Source organism: Manis pentadactyla, chromosome 8 (genome assembly GCF_030020395.1).
Source record: "Manis pentadactyla isolate mManPen7 chromosome 8, mManPen7.hap1, whole genome shotgun sequence".
NCBI lineage: Eukaryota > Metazoa > Chordata > Mammalia > Pholidota > Manidae > Manis > Manis pentadactyla.
Window position 1 is genome coordinate 85,078,026 of NC_080026.1, and position 17,981 is coordinate 85,096,006.

General features: G+C 39.8%; 1 protein-coding gene across 3 annotated transcripts in view; it reads left to right on the forward strand.

The window, feature by feature from the left end:
• The first annotated feature begins 10,979 nt into the window (after nucleotides 1-10,979).
• Nucleotides 10,980-17,981, forward strand: part of NRBF2 (nuclear receptor binding factor 2) — a 29,433-nt gene continuing 22,431 nt past the window's right edge. Inside the window, exons 1-2 of one of the 3 annotated variants that reach the window (XM_057505905.1) lie at nucleotides 10,980-11,190; nucleotides 14,948-15,083. In XM_057505905.1, the coding sequence (XP_057361888.1) occupies nucleotides 11,161-11,190; nucleotides 14,948-15,083 (166 nt within the window). In that variant the 5' untranslated portion in view covers nucleotides 10,980-11,160. The remainder of the gene's footprint in view (nucleotides 11,191-14,947; nucleotides 15,084-17,981) is intronic. The other 2 variants (XM_057505906.1, XM_036895104.2) reach the window with 2 other exon arrangements.

Consider the following 17,981-nt stretch of genomic DNA (forward strand, 5'->3'; position numbering starts at 1 on the left):
ACCAATATCCCTGATGAACGTAGATGCAAAAATACTCAACAAAATATTAGCAAACCGAATTCAAAAATACATCAAAAGGATCATACACCATGACCAAGTGGGATTCATCCCAGGGATGCAAGGATGGTACAACATTCGAAAGTCCATCAACATCATCCACCACATCAACAAAAAGAAAGACAAAACCACATGATCATCTCCATAGATGCTGAAAAAGCATTTGACAAAGTTCAACATCCATTCATGATAAAAACTCTCAGCAAAATGGGAATAGAGGGCAAGTACCTCAACATAATAAAGGCCATCTATGATAAACCCACAGCCAACATTATATTGAACAGCAAGAAACTGAAAGCATTTCCTCTGAGATTGGGAACTAGACAGGGATGCCCACTCTCTCCACTGTTATTTAACACAGTACTGGAGGTCCTAGACACGGCAATCAGACAAAACAAAGAAATACAAGTAATCCAGATTGGTAAAGAAGAAGTTAAACTGTCACTATTTGCAGATGACATGATACTGTACATAAAAAACCCTAAAGACTCCATCCCATAACTACTAGAACTGATATTGGAATACAGCAAAGTTGCAGGATACAAAATCAACACACAGAAATCTGTGGCTTTCCTATACACTAACAATGAACCAACAGAAAGAGAAATCAGGAAAACAACTCCATTCACAATTGCATCATAAAAAATAAAATACCTAGGAATAAACCTAACCAAAGAAGTGAAAGACTTATACTCTGAAAACTACAAGTCACTCTTAAGAGAAATTAAAGGGGACACTAACAGATGGAAACTCATCCCATGCTCGGGGCTAGGAAGAATTAATATCGTCAAAATGGCCATCCTGCCCAAAGCAATATACAGATTTGATGCAATCCCTATGAAACTACCAGCAACATTCTTCAATGAACTGGAACAAATAATTCAAAAATTCATATGGAAGCACCAAAGACCCCGAATAGCCAAAGCAATCCTGAGAAAGAAGAATAAAGTAGGGGGGATCTCACTCCCCAACTTCAAGCTCTACTATAAAGCCATAGTAATCAAGACAATTTGGTACTGGCACAAGAGCAGAGCCACAGACTAATGGAACAGACTAGAGAATCCAGACATTAACCCAGACATATATGGTCAATTAATATTTGATAAAGGAGCCATGGACATACAATGGCGAAATGACAGTCTCTTCAACAGATGGTGCTGGCAAAACTGGACAGCTACATGTAGGAGAATGAAACTGGACCATTGTCTAACCCCATATACAAAAGTAAACTCAAAATGGATCAAAGACCTGAATGTAAGTCATGAAACCATTAAACTCTTGGAAGAAAACATAGGCAAAAACCTCTTAGACATAAACATGAGTGACCTCTTCTTCAACATATCTCCCCAGGCAAGGAAAACAACAGCAAAAATGAGTAAGTGGGACTATATTAAGCTGAAAAGCATCTGTACAGCAAATGACACCATCAATAGAACAAAAAGGAACCCTACAGTATGGGAGAATATATTTGAAAATGACACATCCGATAAAGGCTTGACGTCCAGAATATATAAAGAGCTCACACGCCTCAAAAAACAAAAAACAAATAACCCAATTAAAAAATGGGCAGAGGAACTGAACAGACAGTTCTCCAAAAAAGAAATACAGATGGCCAACAGACACATGAAAAGATGCTCCACATCACTAATTATCAGAGAAATGTAAATTAAAACTACAATGAGGTATCACCTCACACCAGTAAGGATGGCTGCCATCCAAAAGACAGAGAACAACAAATGTTGGCGAGGCTGTGGAGAAAGGGGAACCCTCCTACACTGCTGGTGGGAATGTAAGTTAGTTCAACCATTGTGGAAAGCAGTATGGAGGTACATCAAAATGCTCAAAACAGACCTACCATTTGACCCAGGAATTGCACTCCTAGGAATTTACCCTAAGAATGCAGCAATCAAGTATGAGAAAGACCACTGCACCCCTATGTTTATCGCAGCACTATTTACAATAGCCAAGAATTGGAAGCAACCTAAATGTCCATCGATAGATGAATGGATAAAGAAGATGGGGTACATATACACAATGGAATACTACTCAGCTATAAGAAAAGGGCAAATCCAACCATTTGCAGCAGCATGGATGGAACTGGAGGGTATTATGCTCAGTGAAATGAGCCAAGCGGAGAAAGAGAAATACCAAATGATTTCACTTATCTGTGGAATATAAGAACAAAGGAAAACTGAAGGAACAAAACAGCAGCAGAATCACAGAACTCAAGAATGGACTAACAGGTACCAAAGGGAAAGGGACTGGGGAGGATGAGTGGGTAGGGAGGGATAAGGTGGGGGAGAAGTAGGGAGGTATTAAGATTAACATGCATGGGAGGGTAGGAGAAAAGGGAGGGCTGTACAACACAGAGAAGGCAAGTAGGGATTCTACAACATTTTGCTATGCTGATGGACAGTGACTGTAAAGGGGTTTATAGGGGGGACCTGGTATTGGGGAGAGCCTAGTAAACATAATATTCGTCATGTAAGTGTAGATTAGTGATACCATAAAAAAAAAAAGGGCAGTTCCTGCGTGGTAAACTCCAATGAGTTCTACACAAGAGTATAAAGGGCATATAAAAGTGTAGGCAAAGGGTCTGTTTGTGTTTATTCAGAGGTTCAAAGCCTAATTGGGCTACCCCAAAAATGAACTAAGATACAATATGAAAAAGAACTTCCAACATCAGCACTCTCTGGAAGACTCATGCCAGAAGATGATCATCAAAAAACCCCAACAAAGATCCACGCACTGCAACAGCTGTAGATGCACTCATCCCACCAGTTCCTGGACTTGCCATGGGAATGAGGAAGGAGATATCTAAGCTGGCCTGTGCATACAGTAAAACAACAAATTTGACTGGATCTATACTGTTGGAACTCAATCAAGAATTAGGAGAAGTGCAAATTGTAGCGCTCCAAAATCATACAACTACAGACTATTTACTGTTAAAAGAACATAAGGGATGTGAACATTCCCCAGGAATGGGTTATTTTAATTTGTCTGATTTCTCTCAGACTGTTCAAGTTCAGTTGGATAATATCCACCATATCATAGATAAGTTTTCACAAATGCCTAAGGTGCCTAACTGGTTTTTCTTGGTTTCACTGGAGATGGCTGGTAATTACAGGTATGCTTTGGTTATGTAACTGTACTCCTATTACGTTAATGTGTGTGCGCAAGTTAAGTAGTAGCTTAAAACCTATACATGCTGAAGTTACTCTACAAGAAGATATGTCAAAGAAATAATCAATCTTCCCATGTTTTCTTCTGCCTGCTACTTCTATAGCTTTTCTTCTTCCTTCCTAATTACAACCCTTAAATAGAATTCGTGCCTCATATCAAATTTACCGAGTATCATAATTCTTCCAAGTGGTAAAGATACCTCAAGACAAATGCTGGGCATAGAAGCTACAGGGCATAAATTTGTAAAGAAATAAAAAGCTAACCATTTCAAACAATAAGGCTTCTCTCTCACTTACCAACTTTACATTTCCCTGTATGGCCCCGGAAGATGACTGGTTAGCCAGAGACGGGTAAGATTCCTCAAGGGAGGAACAACCTAAGACAGGCACAGTCACAGGGGGGTCATCAGGTGAGAAGTTGGGGATCAACAGAGGTGAGGCTTAGAACCTCACCCCCCCTGTTCTGAGAGAAATCTTCTGCATCCGTGGATGTTTTATTGCCCTTGTCTAGCTTGGATTAACACATAGTCTACAGGCACACACCTGATCATCTACATTTGCTCTCTTATAACACTAAACTATGTTTTCTACCTTTATCTTGTATTTACGTACCACTTCAGCATTTTATTAAAAATAATAATAATAAAGAGAGAAATGTGGTATCCACATATAAATCAAGTATAAAAATCAAATGAGTATTCATATTTGAACTGACTGATTATAGTTCATAATGCATGAGCAAAACCGAAGGTTTCTGTAATGGCTGCCCTTGTACTGTTCACCATGTAAGAACTTATTCACTATGTAAGATTTTGTTCTCCATGTAAGAACTTGTTTGTTATGCCTCAGAAGATTGGAGACTGACGAAAATTAGGCTTGGGGTGGATTAATGATTGTGCATTGAGCATTGACTCCCCTATACAGAATTTTATTGTTGTTAACAACCATTTGATCAATAAATATGAGAGATGCCCTCACAAAAAAAAAAAAAGTACACACTTCCAATGGTAAAATATTAAGTAACCGGGATGTAATGAATATAGTCAAGATATTGTAACAGCTTGGTATGGTGATAGCTGGTACCTAGAATTGTCATGTATATAAATGTTGAATCCCTATGTTGTACACCTCAAACTAATGTAATGTAATACTGTGTGTCAACTACCCTTCAATAAAAAATAATTATCTACAAAAAAAAAAACAAAGCTTATAATCAATTCAAATCTGTGCCCTGAGGTTTGGAAGAAAACAGGAGAGGTGTAAGTTGTTAATGAGAATGGTCCCTGAGGACACACTACTCCTTCCAAGCACAATGATGATAAAAGGGAAGGAAGAGGTAGGAGGGTAACTTGAGGGGCAACTTTGAGATGGAAACCAGGTGACAGCAGGTGTAGTATGGAGTGAGCTTGGCCTCCGCTATGAATCTGCCGGGCCAGGCATGCACTGCCTTCCTCCAGATTTCTTTTACAGAATTCTATGTTGTTCAAGCTATTTTTATTCTGGGATTTTATATTATATGCAGGAAAATGCAATTCATACCTAATAAATTTCTATTAAACTCCCCGTATGATTTAATCTAGTCAAGGTTGAGTTCTGCTATTGGAAACAAAAAGAGTACCTACATTTTAGTACATGTTAGGTGGCACAGGATTTATGATTTAAAAGTCAAAATTTGCTAGTCCTTATTTTACTTACTTTAAGGCTTATTATAAGTAAATATGTGAAGAAAGCATATTTAATATTTTATCTATATCCAATGATTTTAAAAGATGATATAACAACAATTAAAAATAGAGTGGAAGAGTAGACATTTGGCTAAATCTCTTCCACAAGTAAATATTATGAAAAAAAAAAAGGAAGAGTAAGGATTTATGTAGAAGAAAAGAAAATTAAGAGAATTAAAGAGACCTAGCAATCACATGCAAGGTGTGGACTTTCATTAGATCTTGACTTACTACAGTTTTGACATTTTAGGAACAGTTAGAGAAATTTGACTATGGTATAGGTTGATGTTAAAGAATTAGTGTTAATTTTGTTACAAACAACTAAAGTATTAGAGCAAAGTAGGGAAAATGTTACTATTCTTTAGAGGTGAATACTAAAGTAATGAGAGGGAAGTAAAAATATTTATAATTTACTTTAAAATTTTTAGCACACAGATGGAGAAAATTCGCAAAATGTCAACTACGAAATAAAGGGTTTGCGTATAGTGTTCATTATACTATTGTACTTTTTGCTATATTTGAAATTTTGTATAAGAGGTATAAATATGCATGTATGCAAAAAAGCTTTAGTTTATGCAATTACAAAATAAACTAAAATGCAGCAAATAATTTTGATTTAATCAAGTGGGATATTTGCTCTGTGATAATTGAAGAATTCAAGAGAGTTCTGTAAATTATTTCAATAATGTAACCGAGAATTGTCCAATTTGTCTATTTTCCCAATCACTTTTCTCCCTTCCCCCCAAAACCTGCTCTAGAAAGGAAGAGTGCAACGCATATGGCAGTCGAGCGATGCCAGTGCTGATCAGAGCCCAGCAGATTTTAGAACTGGTGAGGGAGAATTCAGTGTGGAATGACCTGACTGTCTGGCTAGAGCTGAAGTTTGGCCAGCCTCCATGAATGCCGTGAAAATTCCTTGGCCCAATGTCCTGGAGTCCTGACACCTGAGGCTGCCTCATTTTTCCCACAGTTGCTTCTGGAGCGAACGTCAACAGAATCTGAAGTAAACATGTCCAGGTAGAGTGTATGAGGTGTCTGCCACATTTCTTTCTCTTCTGCCTTTCTTTCTTCCACCCACCTACACCTCTCTCTCTCTCTCTCTCTCTGCCTCTGTCTCTTTCTCTCTCTGTTCCTCCTTACCTTCTACCCTACCCCTTCTTTCTTTTCGTTTGTTTTGGAATCCCTTGCCCACATAGTTCCAAGAGAGATTCCCAAGGGTTTTTCAGATCCTGGAAGGGCAACGAAAGCATAAAGATTTGTGATAAAGATCATCTGAGAAGTAAAGAGTACAGTGGAAGTGAGAAGTGACAGATTCAGTAGTGGTGAAATCTCTATGCCACTTTGCTACATCTGAGCCCTCCCTTCCTGAAAGGCCTCCCATGGCTCCCCTGGACGTGGGGCAGAGGCCGCCTGGGCCCACCTGCAGAGGTGGAACGGCAACAGGAGCGTGAACCACAGAGGGGCTGAACAGGTCAATACTGGATTTGAGAATCTTGTCAACTGTAAAAAGTACTTTTAAAAGGGAGCTGGAGACAAATCTTCCCAGAAAACTTGTGGAGGAACAGGCTCTGAACGTCTGCCTTATGACTTCAGTTGTCTCTTTCCTGACTCTTCTCATCCACATTTGTTTAAGAATAATGAGACTGTACTATTTTTCAATATCTCATGATTCCTTTGATGTGTGACCACTGTTTGATATAAAGTCTGGATGGCCCAGCATTTTGCATTAGAGGGCCAGAGCAAAAGGTAGAGTAGAAGTTTGAGTTCTCTGTAATTGGGGATAGTGAATATAATGGCTGCAGAGAATTTGATTAAACATGCCCTATGTTCTGAGATGCATGCAAAGAAAATACAGGTGAAAAAGGTTTCCCTTATGTCTGGCCAAGCACCAATTAATAGGAAAGTTATTTTTTTCTGGATGGAAACAAGGCATCCCTGCAGATGTGCCAGCAGGTACATGGTCCAAGACATTTGGGATTCTGGAGAGCTCTTCTCTGCTCCGTCATATGACAAACACTAACCTAATACAAAGATACTTAAATTACTGCCTTTCTGCCTTTATTTGACTGACTTTTTCCAGGTGTCAGCTTACTGGATAAGAAACCTGCCTTGAAATTCTACTTTCCTTAGCCTCCCCTCTGTTGAACTTTGTTGAATAGAATGCCTGACTCCTGCCTGACTTGGCTCTCTTCATCCTGACTTATGCTGAAGCAACTGAAGAGCTGGGTTCCGAGTTCAAGGATTGCATCCCCCGACCTCACAGCTACCCTCCCCTCCTCCTTCACTTGGCCTGTTCCTGCCCAGTTTGGTTTGTGAATAGTTCTTGGCAAATACCCTGGAGGAGAATAGAGGCACTAACAATAGCACCTCTCTTTTTAGCATGAATCCCTTGGTACTCAGGGCTGTGAATTTGGGAAAACCCAAAATAATTACAGTGGGTTGCCCTAACAGTCTATTTCTGCTATTACCAACATTAGATGTCACTCCAGTCGGTATTGAGTTGCTTGTAGTGGAAAGAGTACTAGGCTTATGGCCAAGGAGACTTAGATTCAAGACCTGGCTTGGCTATTCAATGATTTTATGACACTGGGCAAGTCACTCACTTGAGCTTGTTGAAATTAAATGAATGAATGTATACATAAGTGCGTGAAACCCTTTGAAGCATTGTACAAAGTTAAACCACTACTACTGGGAAATGAGGATAAGACAGTTTCAGGAAAAAAAAGAAATTTAAATCTTTAAGAAGCACTTGAATCAACTTGAAGCAAGATAATGCTCACCCTCTGTTGAATACCACACTCAGTCTTAAAAACAAAGAAGTAAAATTATAGTTAGTTTCCATTTAAAGTTAAAGGCAGTCTTCCCTTTTTTTCAAGATGAAGTTGGAAATGGGAAAGGATTTGGTGGTTCCTTTCTTATCAAGGAATGAGGAAACAGCAAAATGCATCACCATATTAAGTATAGGAAAGAGGGTCATCTATTTACATGCCAGCTATGACAGCAAACTGGTTCTCTCAGAAGCTCAGTCATTGTTTTTGTCACTTAAATTTTTACTTTATATATAGTGAAAAGTTAGTTTTTCAGATTTAGACATATTTTTGCCCTATATCAATCTTGTGCATGCATAAAAAGGGAAACATAAGTGAAAGAAATTGATTAAAGGTTTTCTTAAGCAATATCAATTCATCCAACTGCCACCTGGCTAACAGTGATTGTAAGGTCACCTGATTTCAGAGATAGTAAAATAGGGAAAATTACAATGGTAAGGATCTAGTACCCACCACCTTGTCTACAGAACAAGTCCCCACACTGTTGTGACCCTTTGTGCCTACCTCCTAATCCAATTTAGAAAGTACCCTCCAAGGACATGTGTGGAGCACCCCCCATAGCCACTTTAACACCCACTGAGGACATGTTGGTGGCTCTGTCATGATCGTGCTAGCTCCCTGTCCTCTTGGGGCCTTGAGAACTGCTCCTGACTCGCTGTGTTAATCTGCCTTGGCTCTGCTGTCTTGATGCTGCCTGAACCCAGCACTGCTGTACTATCCCTGCTGTTACCGCTGTTACTGCTCCTTTGGCAGGCCCCATAGATTTTGTGACTACAGAAGAGACTGTGCTTGAGGCTGATTCCCTGGCGAGTCTATAAACACAGCAGATGTGAGAGGCACACTGAAAGCTCTTTCCCACAGCATAATCAAAGGAGGGAGCCTCAGACATCTCAGGGACCATGTAAAGTTTCCCAGTGCTGACCTAATCTTGATCCCCTTCTCTGGAGCTCCTGTGCTGAGGAGGAAACAGAGATAGAGAAAAGAAAGCAGAAAGGTGGTTAGAAGGGTCTGTTCCCTCTCTTCTCATAAATGAGCACACCAAAGGCTTATAACTATACAAACTTTTGGGGTCATCAATCCAAGTTCCCATTAATGCAGAATTCCCTCTACAGCATCTGTATCAAATGATCTTTATAGTTTACTTGAACTGTTCCAGAACTATGGAGAGCACTATTAAAATCGCCCCAGTGAAGATTCTCACAGAGTTTTATTTTCTATACTTGTGCTAGTATTTCTATAGGGATTGCTGAGTCAAAGGTATGTACGTTTTATATTTTGGTAGCAGGGAGAAAATTGGCATGTATTCATGTACTCATGTTATAGTGATTTATACAAGCTCAGGGCATGGCAGTCTTGAGAAGATATATTACAGTTCAAACAAAGGAAGAACTCTCTAATCATTAAAAATAGATCACAACAGATCAACCTCCTTTCATTGGGGTAGTAAGCATTCAAGAAGAGGCTGGGCTATCATGATGCTGTAGATGAGTATGAGATTACAGCAGCTAATATCTAAGGAATGTCTGAAATTGAGCCTTGTAATATACTCTAGAGAAGCACAGGCAAATCCCTCAGTGTGGTCCATTTAAGATTAGATTCTTTTACATGGAATGCATTTTCCAGGTGAGTCATAGAGAACACTAAAATCTTTGCAACTTTTAAATATTCTCCCAAAGCCCCATGGCTCCATCTTGTTGAGACACAGCAGAGACTGTTGAGCTCTTCTCGTCTCTGATTCAGTAATAAGCACGGCTACTGTATCCCCAGCCTGGCTGACCTGGGGATTTCTATAACTCCCCACTGACGGTCTCAGGAGGTAAGTGGACTTTTCCCAATAGGCAAAAAAGTCTTCCACTGAAGGGATACAAACATGCAAGTAGGAAAAACAGCTAATGGCAAGCTTTAGGAGTAGCTGTTTCCTAAACTTCAAGGGATAAGCTTGGATAATTCTAAAATCTTTGTAGGCCTGTGACTTCTTCCTTTGATGACCTGACCATGTCCTTCATGCTCTTCATAAGCCTGTGGCTGGCCAGGCCAATAGCATGACTATAGTGACAGAGAATAGGGCTGGCAGATGCAATGTCCATATTACCATTTGGACATGATTATGTACATCTATCGTATCTCCTCTTTTGCTGATCTAGATGAAGTTAATTTCAAACATTGGCATGTGATTGAAAATACACTCTCTTGTCCAGCTGTTTGCGAAGTTCCCTTTAAAGGTATTAAACCTGTCCACTGCACAGCCAGCCACTGTGGTTTGAGTAGTGCAGTGACATGGACTACTGCATGTCACTATATATAGTTTATCAAGAAAGTTCTGCCTCTGAATTTTACCCTCTTGAAGATATCTAATGGTTTTCTTTGCTGTGTAACAAATTACCACAAACTCTGTGGCTTAAAACAACACACATTTATTATCTCACAATTTCTAAGAATCAGAGGTCTGGGCATGGCTTTGATCTGCTCCTCAGCTCAGGATCTCACAAGGTTGAAATGAAGGTACAGGTCAGGGCTGTGGTCTCACCTGAACCTTGGGGTCTTCCAATCTCATGTGGCTTTTGAAAAGTTCGCTTCCTTGAGGAACTCGTGGTTCCTCTGTCACGGCTCCCTGTATATTCCCCTTACAGCATACACCACGATTACATTTCCTTGTCAGTGAATTCCTTGACAAAAGGAACCTAGCATAGTGGTTTGGCACATTATTGTTAAATTAATCATTTATTATGTTCGGCTATTTGTGACTCATTATTTTTTTTTTATTAGTTTGTCAGCAACTTGAGGACAAAACCCTTAATCATCCATGTTTGCCTCTTTCCAGGGGCGATTAAACCAGTGCATGGTTTAGCACTGCTCAAATCTGATTTTTAGAAAAAAAATCAGGTGCAAGAATGAGGGTGGGAAAGAGAGAGCAAGAGTGTAGCAAAGCGAAAGGAATTTGGAAAAAGGCTGGAAGAAAATGGGTAAGGACAATAACAGAACGCAGACACGTCTTTAAGTTCCAGCAAGGTCGCACCGCCTCTCGCGACGTCAGAAGATTCTTCAAGAAGCTGAAGATAACCCTGTCGTGAGAGTAAAGACCAACTGCGAGAAAGCGCATGTCAGTCCGTGCTCCGCCCTCCCTGAGCTCCACCCACCTCCCGTCCTCGCGCCCACCTTGAACCAGGCGCGTGTGACGCCATGACGCGTGCGTGCCAGCGGCGCAGGGGGCGGGCTTGCGGCGTCGGAGAAGGAAGTGGTGCAGTTGCTCCCTCTGCGCTTACTACTGGCTCCTGAGGCGCGGAGAGGGTCTCGTGTCGCCGCTGCAGCGTAGCACTTTCCTCAGACTGTACCCCTCCATGTGCCCGGCCGCCGTTTACCCCGGGGTCTATGGAAGTAATGGAAGGACCCCTCAACCTGGTGAGTGGCCCACAGAGGGGCGCGTCCGCCCTTGGGCTCCTCGGCCCCTCGAGTCCGGTCCCGACCGCGGCGTGCCGCTGACCCTCAGGCCCTGAGGCGGGTTTGGGCCGGTGGTCCTAATGGCTGGGGGGCGACGCAGGCTGGCGTGGCCCAGCGGCGGCTTCGGACCGGCGGATCCAGGCGCCGATCCCCTCGGGGGTCCGCGGGAAGCCCTCGCGTCCCCTTTCCCACCGGCTTCGGGCGCTCCTACCGCAAGGCCCTGGGCTAGGGGCTCCTACCAGCCGGAGCAGCCCAGCTTTCTCTGGGCCCGAGGAAATGCTTCTAAGCGCCACGTAAACACCTCCGTGCAGCGTGGAGAGCCTCTGAAGCCGTCCAGGGCAGAAATAGTGTGGAATACTGGTTATAACTTGTAGCAAAGGGTCTGAAGTCTGAGCCTCCCCACTTGGGAGAGATGTAATACTTCCCTTCCACCCCCCATTTCTCACATTCAGATGCGTAAATTGAGTATCCTTTCTCTATAAGTAGAGACAGCTGAGAAAAGTCCGTCTTGTTTTTAGCTCAGTTTCATCACTTTAGGCATCATGAAATTATGTAGGTGTTTGCCTTTCTCAGAAAAAGTACTGATAGCCCATTTACTTCTGCTTTTAGACGTTTCAGGTTTTGCCATGAAAACAAGGAGAAACACTAGTTCCTTTCTGACTGATCATTGCATCTTTTGGTGTCCCAGAGAGTATATACTTTGGATACAAAAGTCACGTTACCTAAGGTTTCAGACTGACAGAAGGAACTTTTAAGAGTCACAGGTTTGCAGTTCATTTACGATGGTGAGATTAGAAAAAGAACGAGTGGAGAATTAGTTTTTCAGGTTGGGAACTCTGAACCCTGGTGTTGTGGAAGAGCTCTCAGCTGTACTTAAGCCATTTGATATAGAAGCAGTTGAGCCTGGTATTTTAGGAGTATAGGTTCTGGAGTTAGACTGCTTGGATTTGAATTCTGACTTTGTTACTTAGTACCTGTGTGAACTTGGGCAAATTAGTTGACATTCTGTTTCTGGTTGTGTGAGGATTGGTGGAATAAATAGGTGTAAAGGGCTTAAAAGACTACCTGGTACATAGTTTAATGTAAGAGTTAGCTATTACGACAACCAGACCATAACCTTAATTTAAAAATCTCACTTGTAAAATAAAGGTTAGGACTTGAGCTTGTAAAGCCTAAGATTCTAGCACCAAAAATTGTGGTTCCCATGTGACCGCTACCAGGGTAGCTCATCCGAAAAGCGCCTCCAGTTTTAAGTCAAACCCTGCCCCCATTGGTAAGAGTTGTTTACTCTTAAAAAAATAACTGGAATAGATTTGTGAATTTTTAAAAACCAGGAAAACATTTTGCACTTTTCTTGTTTTTAAGGTGATTTATAGTTTGTAATGAAATATAATGGGTGGCTCAAAACCGAAATTTCAGAGGAATATTATTAGGATAACCAGCAGTTTAGCAAGTGCTTCAAAGTTTAAGTGTCCTTTCAAAACGACCATTGGTTCAGTTCCAGTTACTTCCCTTTATTTGGCTGCTGCATAACTCCAGCCAACTGCCCCACTAGTGTGTGGTAGTTTATAAGAAGACTGGAACTGGTGACAGTTGTAGATGGAGCAGCAGAGTCAACAGTTTAGGAAAAATTAAATGGTGGCAGCAGTATTATCTTTTTATACAGGAGAATTCTGAATAAAATCTTGTTAAGCAGGCTAGCTTCCGTAATTCAGCCACACAATTTATGTGGCTAAGTATCAGAAACTTGGCATTTTGAATTCTTAAACTACTTGAGATTTGAAAGATCTGGATTCTAGCCTAGCTGTTTATTGGAAGGTAACAATAGAGCAAAGATAAACATTTACTTAAATCATCTTAACTGCTGCAAAGTACCAATGACAAGCCTCTGAATTTTTTGTCCATTTTAGAAGACAGGTTTGTTTTGAAAACAGTCATGTTCTTGTATGTCTTCAGATGTCCAGTTTAGTATCCAGTTAACTGGACATGAGAAATAGTTGTCAATGCTGTGATTTAATGAGTGCCTTTGAAAATCCCTGTAGTTATACAAGCTTTTTCTATTGATACCATATTGTAGTCCAGTTGATTGTATAAGATCTTAAATACAGTGCCTGGGTTTATAATCATGTGTTCTCAGAGCATCCTTGGATTTCAGTGGAACTGCTTCCCAGATTCACAAATGAGCCTAGACTGACAGAAATTAATTACTTAGTTCAGTGACTCAAATTCATTATGCATCACAACTTATTTTGATATCATGACCTCTTTCACATAATGCTTCTATACTAATGTATTTTATATTACTCTTGTATTAATGTGCTTCTATATTGAGTACATTAATCCTTTTCATTTCGGTGTGATTCTTATCTATATTGAGCTGCAGGTTCTGTGTCAACATTTAATGCTTCTGCTCCAGTATTGATTCTTTTATTTTTGCAGTAAGGGCCTGTAGGTTTATTTCCTCACAGTGAATTTTTAAGGTACAGAGAGACCAGTTTGAAGTAGTCATTTTAATGTGTAGCACAGATACTGTGTTGTAGTTCTTTGGTTTTTGAAGTTGGTCAAAAGGAAAATAAAGTAAATCATTTCCATTGAGGGGAGAGAATAGCTAGATTTTTGATGGAATAAGTTTTGTTTCATCAGTTTTTTACTTTTGTCCATTTTTAATATGGAAAAATTATAACCTTAGAAATTTACTGAGTGTATATTTAGACATTTCTTTCCATTTATATTGTTTTGGCAGTATGAGTGCCAATAGTAAGTGTCAAAACTTGCGTGAAATAATTTCTAGTTCTTTGTTTGTTGCCTGTTTGGGAAATGATATCATACCTTAATTTATACATGACTGTTGTTCCTGCTTTGTTTACCTTTAAGGACAGGGTCCATGTGACTGTGTGGCCAGAGTGTATTTGGTCCTTATAAGGGTGCTGAGAATGTTGAGTAACTGAGCTTCCCTCTAGAGTGGTCAGTTCCCCTTCTCTAAGGAAAGGAATCAGATTATCATGATCCAAAGAATAATGATCTTCTACATATCTGGAGTCTCTGTAATTATTCCATGTTAATTATATTGGCAATAAAATCTTTAAGGTTCAGAAAAAGGGCTGTTTGAACCACTTCTTTGTTGCCCTGAAAAATTTTAAGGAAAATTCATCCTGTTGCAAGTGAGGCTGGGCTTAATGGAAGCACTGTAGGGAAAAGTGGTAGAGTACCAAGACTTATCCAAGAATTACTAAGTGCTGGTGTTGGCATTAGGCACTTTACATATATTAACTATTTTGTCTTCTTAGTAACAATATGCGATAGTCCCCCATTTTACTGATGAAGGCATCACATGCAGAGTAAGTGGTGATAGTGAGATTTGAAAACAAGACTCCAAATAAATACTGATATCTCTATTAGATCAGTGTTTGCCCATTTGTTTTGACTGTGACCCACAATGAGAAATTTTTGCATAATGACCAGTACACATATGTACGTGTATATTACTGTAGAGCTGCTACATTGTAGATTTGCCTCTTGGAACTGAGCAAAATGCAGGGGTGTCCATAAATTCCACCTGAAACAAAATCCTAAAACTAACTTTAAATGATGCCATGTATGATGCTATATATGATGCACTCTAATGTTTGCTATTAGATTGTTTAAAATGCTGGTTGTGACCCACTAAATTGATTTCACAACTCACTAGTGGATTGCGTCCTATAATTTGTCTTCACAGCAGATGGTGGCAGTTCTGAAAAAAGGCAAGCTAAACTGGAAACTTGAAGAAGAAAAAAAGATGCAGCAGAGCTGTGTGTGGAAGAAATTGATCCTTAAACTTAAAATCGAAAACTGGACTTCTCTAACACTTGAGCAGTTATGTTAAGTATAATAGCACTACATTAGTTAGCTGGTCAATTCTGTACTTACTATTAGTAGCTACTACCCGCCTGTAAGAGATTCATAAAGAATTGATTGGGAAAGAGGAAGTAAACGATGTTTCTCCTTTGTTCTCTGTTGAAGACTGTCCCGCAAGGTTCAGAAGTACAGTAGATTTTCCTTTACTGCATTTTGGATATTGTGTTTGGAGTGGTGTTCCTTTTCTTTTCATCTTTACATAGAGCTTTCCCCAAGGACACAGAAATCAATGGAAAGTAATAAAAAGTAATATTATTTTCCTTTGGGAAAGAGGGTAATATTGAACCTGTATTTTTAAAGCAGCATGTAGAAGTACAAAATACTTGGTGAGGGCAGTCACTTACTTAATAATCTAGTTGTAATTGTTAGGATTTTTGTTCGTTGTAAGTGATAGAAACTCACTTGAAATTAGCTTAAGCCAAAAGGGATATTTTACCGGAATCAAAAGAAAGGTGCAGGAAAGTCAGGATTAAAATGTAGGTGGGTCTAAGAATATAATGGGACCTGGGGCTCAAAGATGATCAGATTCTTCCTTTTGTCTCTTCAGGCTTGACTGTTTTACTACTTCTCTCTGCAGTGTGTACATTTTTCACCTGGCTAACTCCTGAATGTCACGTTAGGTATAACCACTTAAAACTTTATTGACATACTCTCATTATCTTAAGTTTGAAGATCTGGTGGAACATATTATTTAGGTGTTCAGGGAACAAGGTAATATAAGAATATGGTAACTCCCATGGGACATATCCACTGCCTATAAAGAAGAGCAGTTGACAGGTAAGGAATGTGCTAGTTATTTATTTGAGGAAGACATTCAGCAGGGGAGGAGTTTGTTCATGGCACACAAAGTAACGTATTACTTACTCTGAAGATGTTTTGCCTTTGAATAAAAGTTTTAGAACATTTTGTAGTATTGTATTTTCATTTTTGCTCAAGAGGGAGTGGGAAAATTCTGGTTAAAATGTCCTAGAGATCGGATAGATGAAATAGCGTGAATATGTGCTCCATCTTTTTTATTCATTCATGTATTGGTGGACATTGAGGTTGTTTTAGTATTCTGGCTATTGTAAATAATGCTGCGATAAACATAGGAGTGCATGTATCTTTTCAGATTAGTGATCTTGTTTTCTTTGGCTAAATTCCCAAAAGTAAAATTGCTGGGTCATATGTTATTTCTGTTTTTTAAGTTTTTGAGAAATCTCCATACTTTCTATAGTGGCTGCACCAGTCTGCAATCCCACCAGCAGAAAATGAGGGTTCCTTTTTCTCCACATCCTTACCAACACTTGTTATTTCTTATCTTTTGGATAGTAGCCATTCTGACTGGTGTGAGGTGATAATCTCATTGTGGTTTTATTTGCATTTCCCTGATGATTAGCTATGTGGAACATATTTTCATGTATCTGTTGGCCTTCTGTGTCTTCTTTGGAAAATGTCTATTCAGGTCCTCTGCCTATTTTTATCACATTGTTTTTTGGTGTTGAGTTGATGAGTTCTTTATGTGTTTTGGATGTTAGCCCCTTATTGGATTTATCATTTGCAAATATCTTCTCTCTTTCAGTAGGTTGTCTTTCCATTTGTTGGTGATTTCCTCTGCTGTGCAGAAGCTTTTTAGTTTGATGCAGCCACTTGTTTATTTTTGCTTTTGTTTCCCTTACTTGGGGAGACATATCTGGAAAAATTAATAACAGGCATACTTTGTTTTATTGTGCTTTGCTTTATTGCATTTCACAGATAACTGCATTTTTTATAAATTGAAGGTTTGAGGCAACCCTGCCCTGAATGTCTGTTGACACTATGTTTTCAACAGTATTTACTCTCTTTGTGTCTCTGTCATAATTTAGTAATTCTTACACTATTTCAACTTCTTCATTGTAATTGTATTTTATGGTGATCTTTGATCAGTGATCCTTGATGTTACTGTTGTAATTGTTTTGGGGCACCATGAACTGTGCCCATATAAGATGACAAACGTAGTAGGTAAACGTGTGTATTCTAACTGCTTTCACTGATCAGCCATTCCCCATCACTCTCCCCCTTCCTGAGCCTCCCTATTCCCTGAGATACAGCAATAATGAAGGTAGGCCAGTTAATGCTATGATGGCCTCTAAGTGTTCAGATGGTAGGAAGAGTCACACGTCTCTCACTTTAAATCAAAAGCAAAAGTAATTCAGCTTAATGAGGAAGGCATGTCAAAAGATGAGATAGGCCAAAGGCTAGGCTTCTTGTGCCAAATAGCCAAGCCTTGAATGCAAAGGAATTCTAAGTTCTTCTCTGGTGAATGCACGAATAATAAGGAAGTGAAACAAGCTTTATTGGTGTGATATGGAGAGAGTTTTGGTGATCTGGATAGAAGATCAAAACAGTCACAACATCCTAATCCAGAGCAAGACCTTACTCTTCATTGAAGGCTGAGAAAGGTGAGGAAGCTGCAGAAGAAATTTTGAAGCTAACAGAGGTTGGTTCATGAGATTTAAGGAAAAAAGCCATCTCCATAACATAAAAGTACAAGGTGAAACAGCAGGTGCTGATGTAGAAGCTTCAGGGAGTTATCCATGAGATCTAGTTATAGTAGTAAATGAATGTGGTTACACTAAGGAACATATTTTCAGTGTAGATGAAACAGCTTTCAATTAGAAGATGATGCCATCTAGGACTTCAATAGCTAGAGAGAAGTCAGCAGTTGGCTTCAAAGCTTCCAGGGGCAGGCTAACTCTCTTGTAAGGGCCTAATGCAGCTGGTAACTAAATTGAAGGCAGTGCTCCTTGACCGTTCTGAAAATACTAGAGCCCTATTTAATAATTATGCTAAAACTACCCTGCCTGTGGTCTATTAATGGAACAACAAAGCCTGGG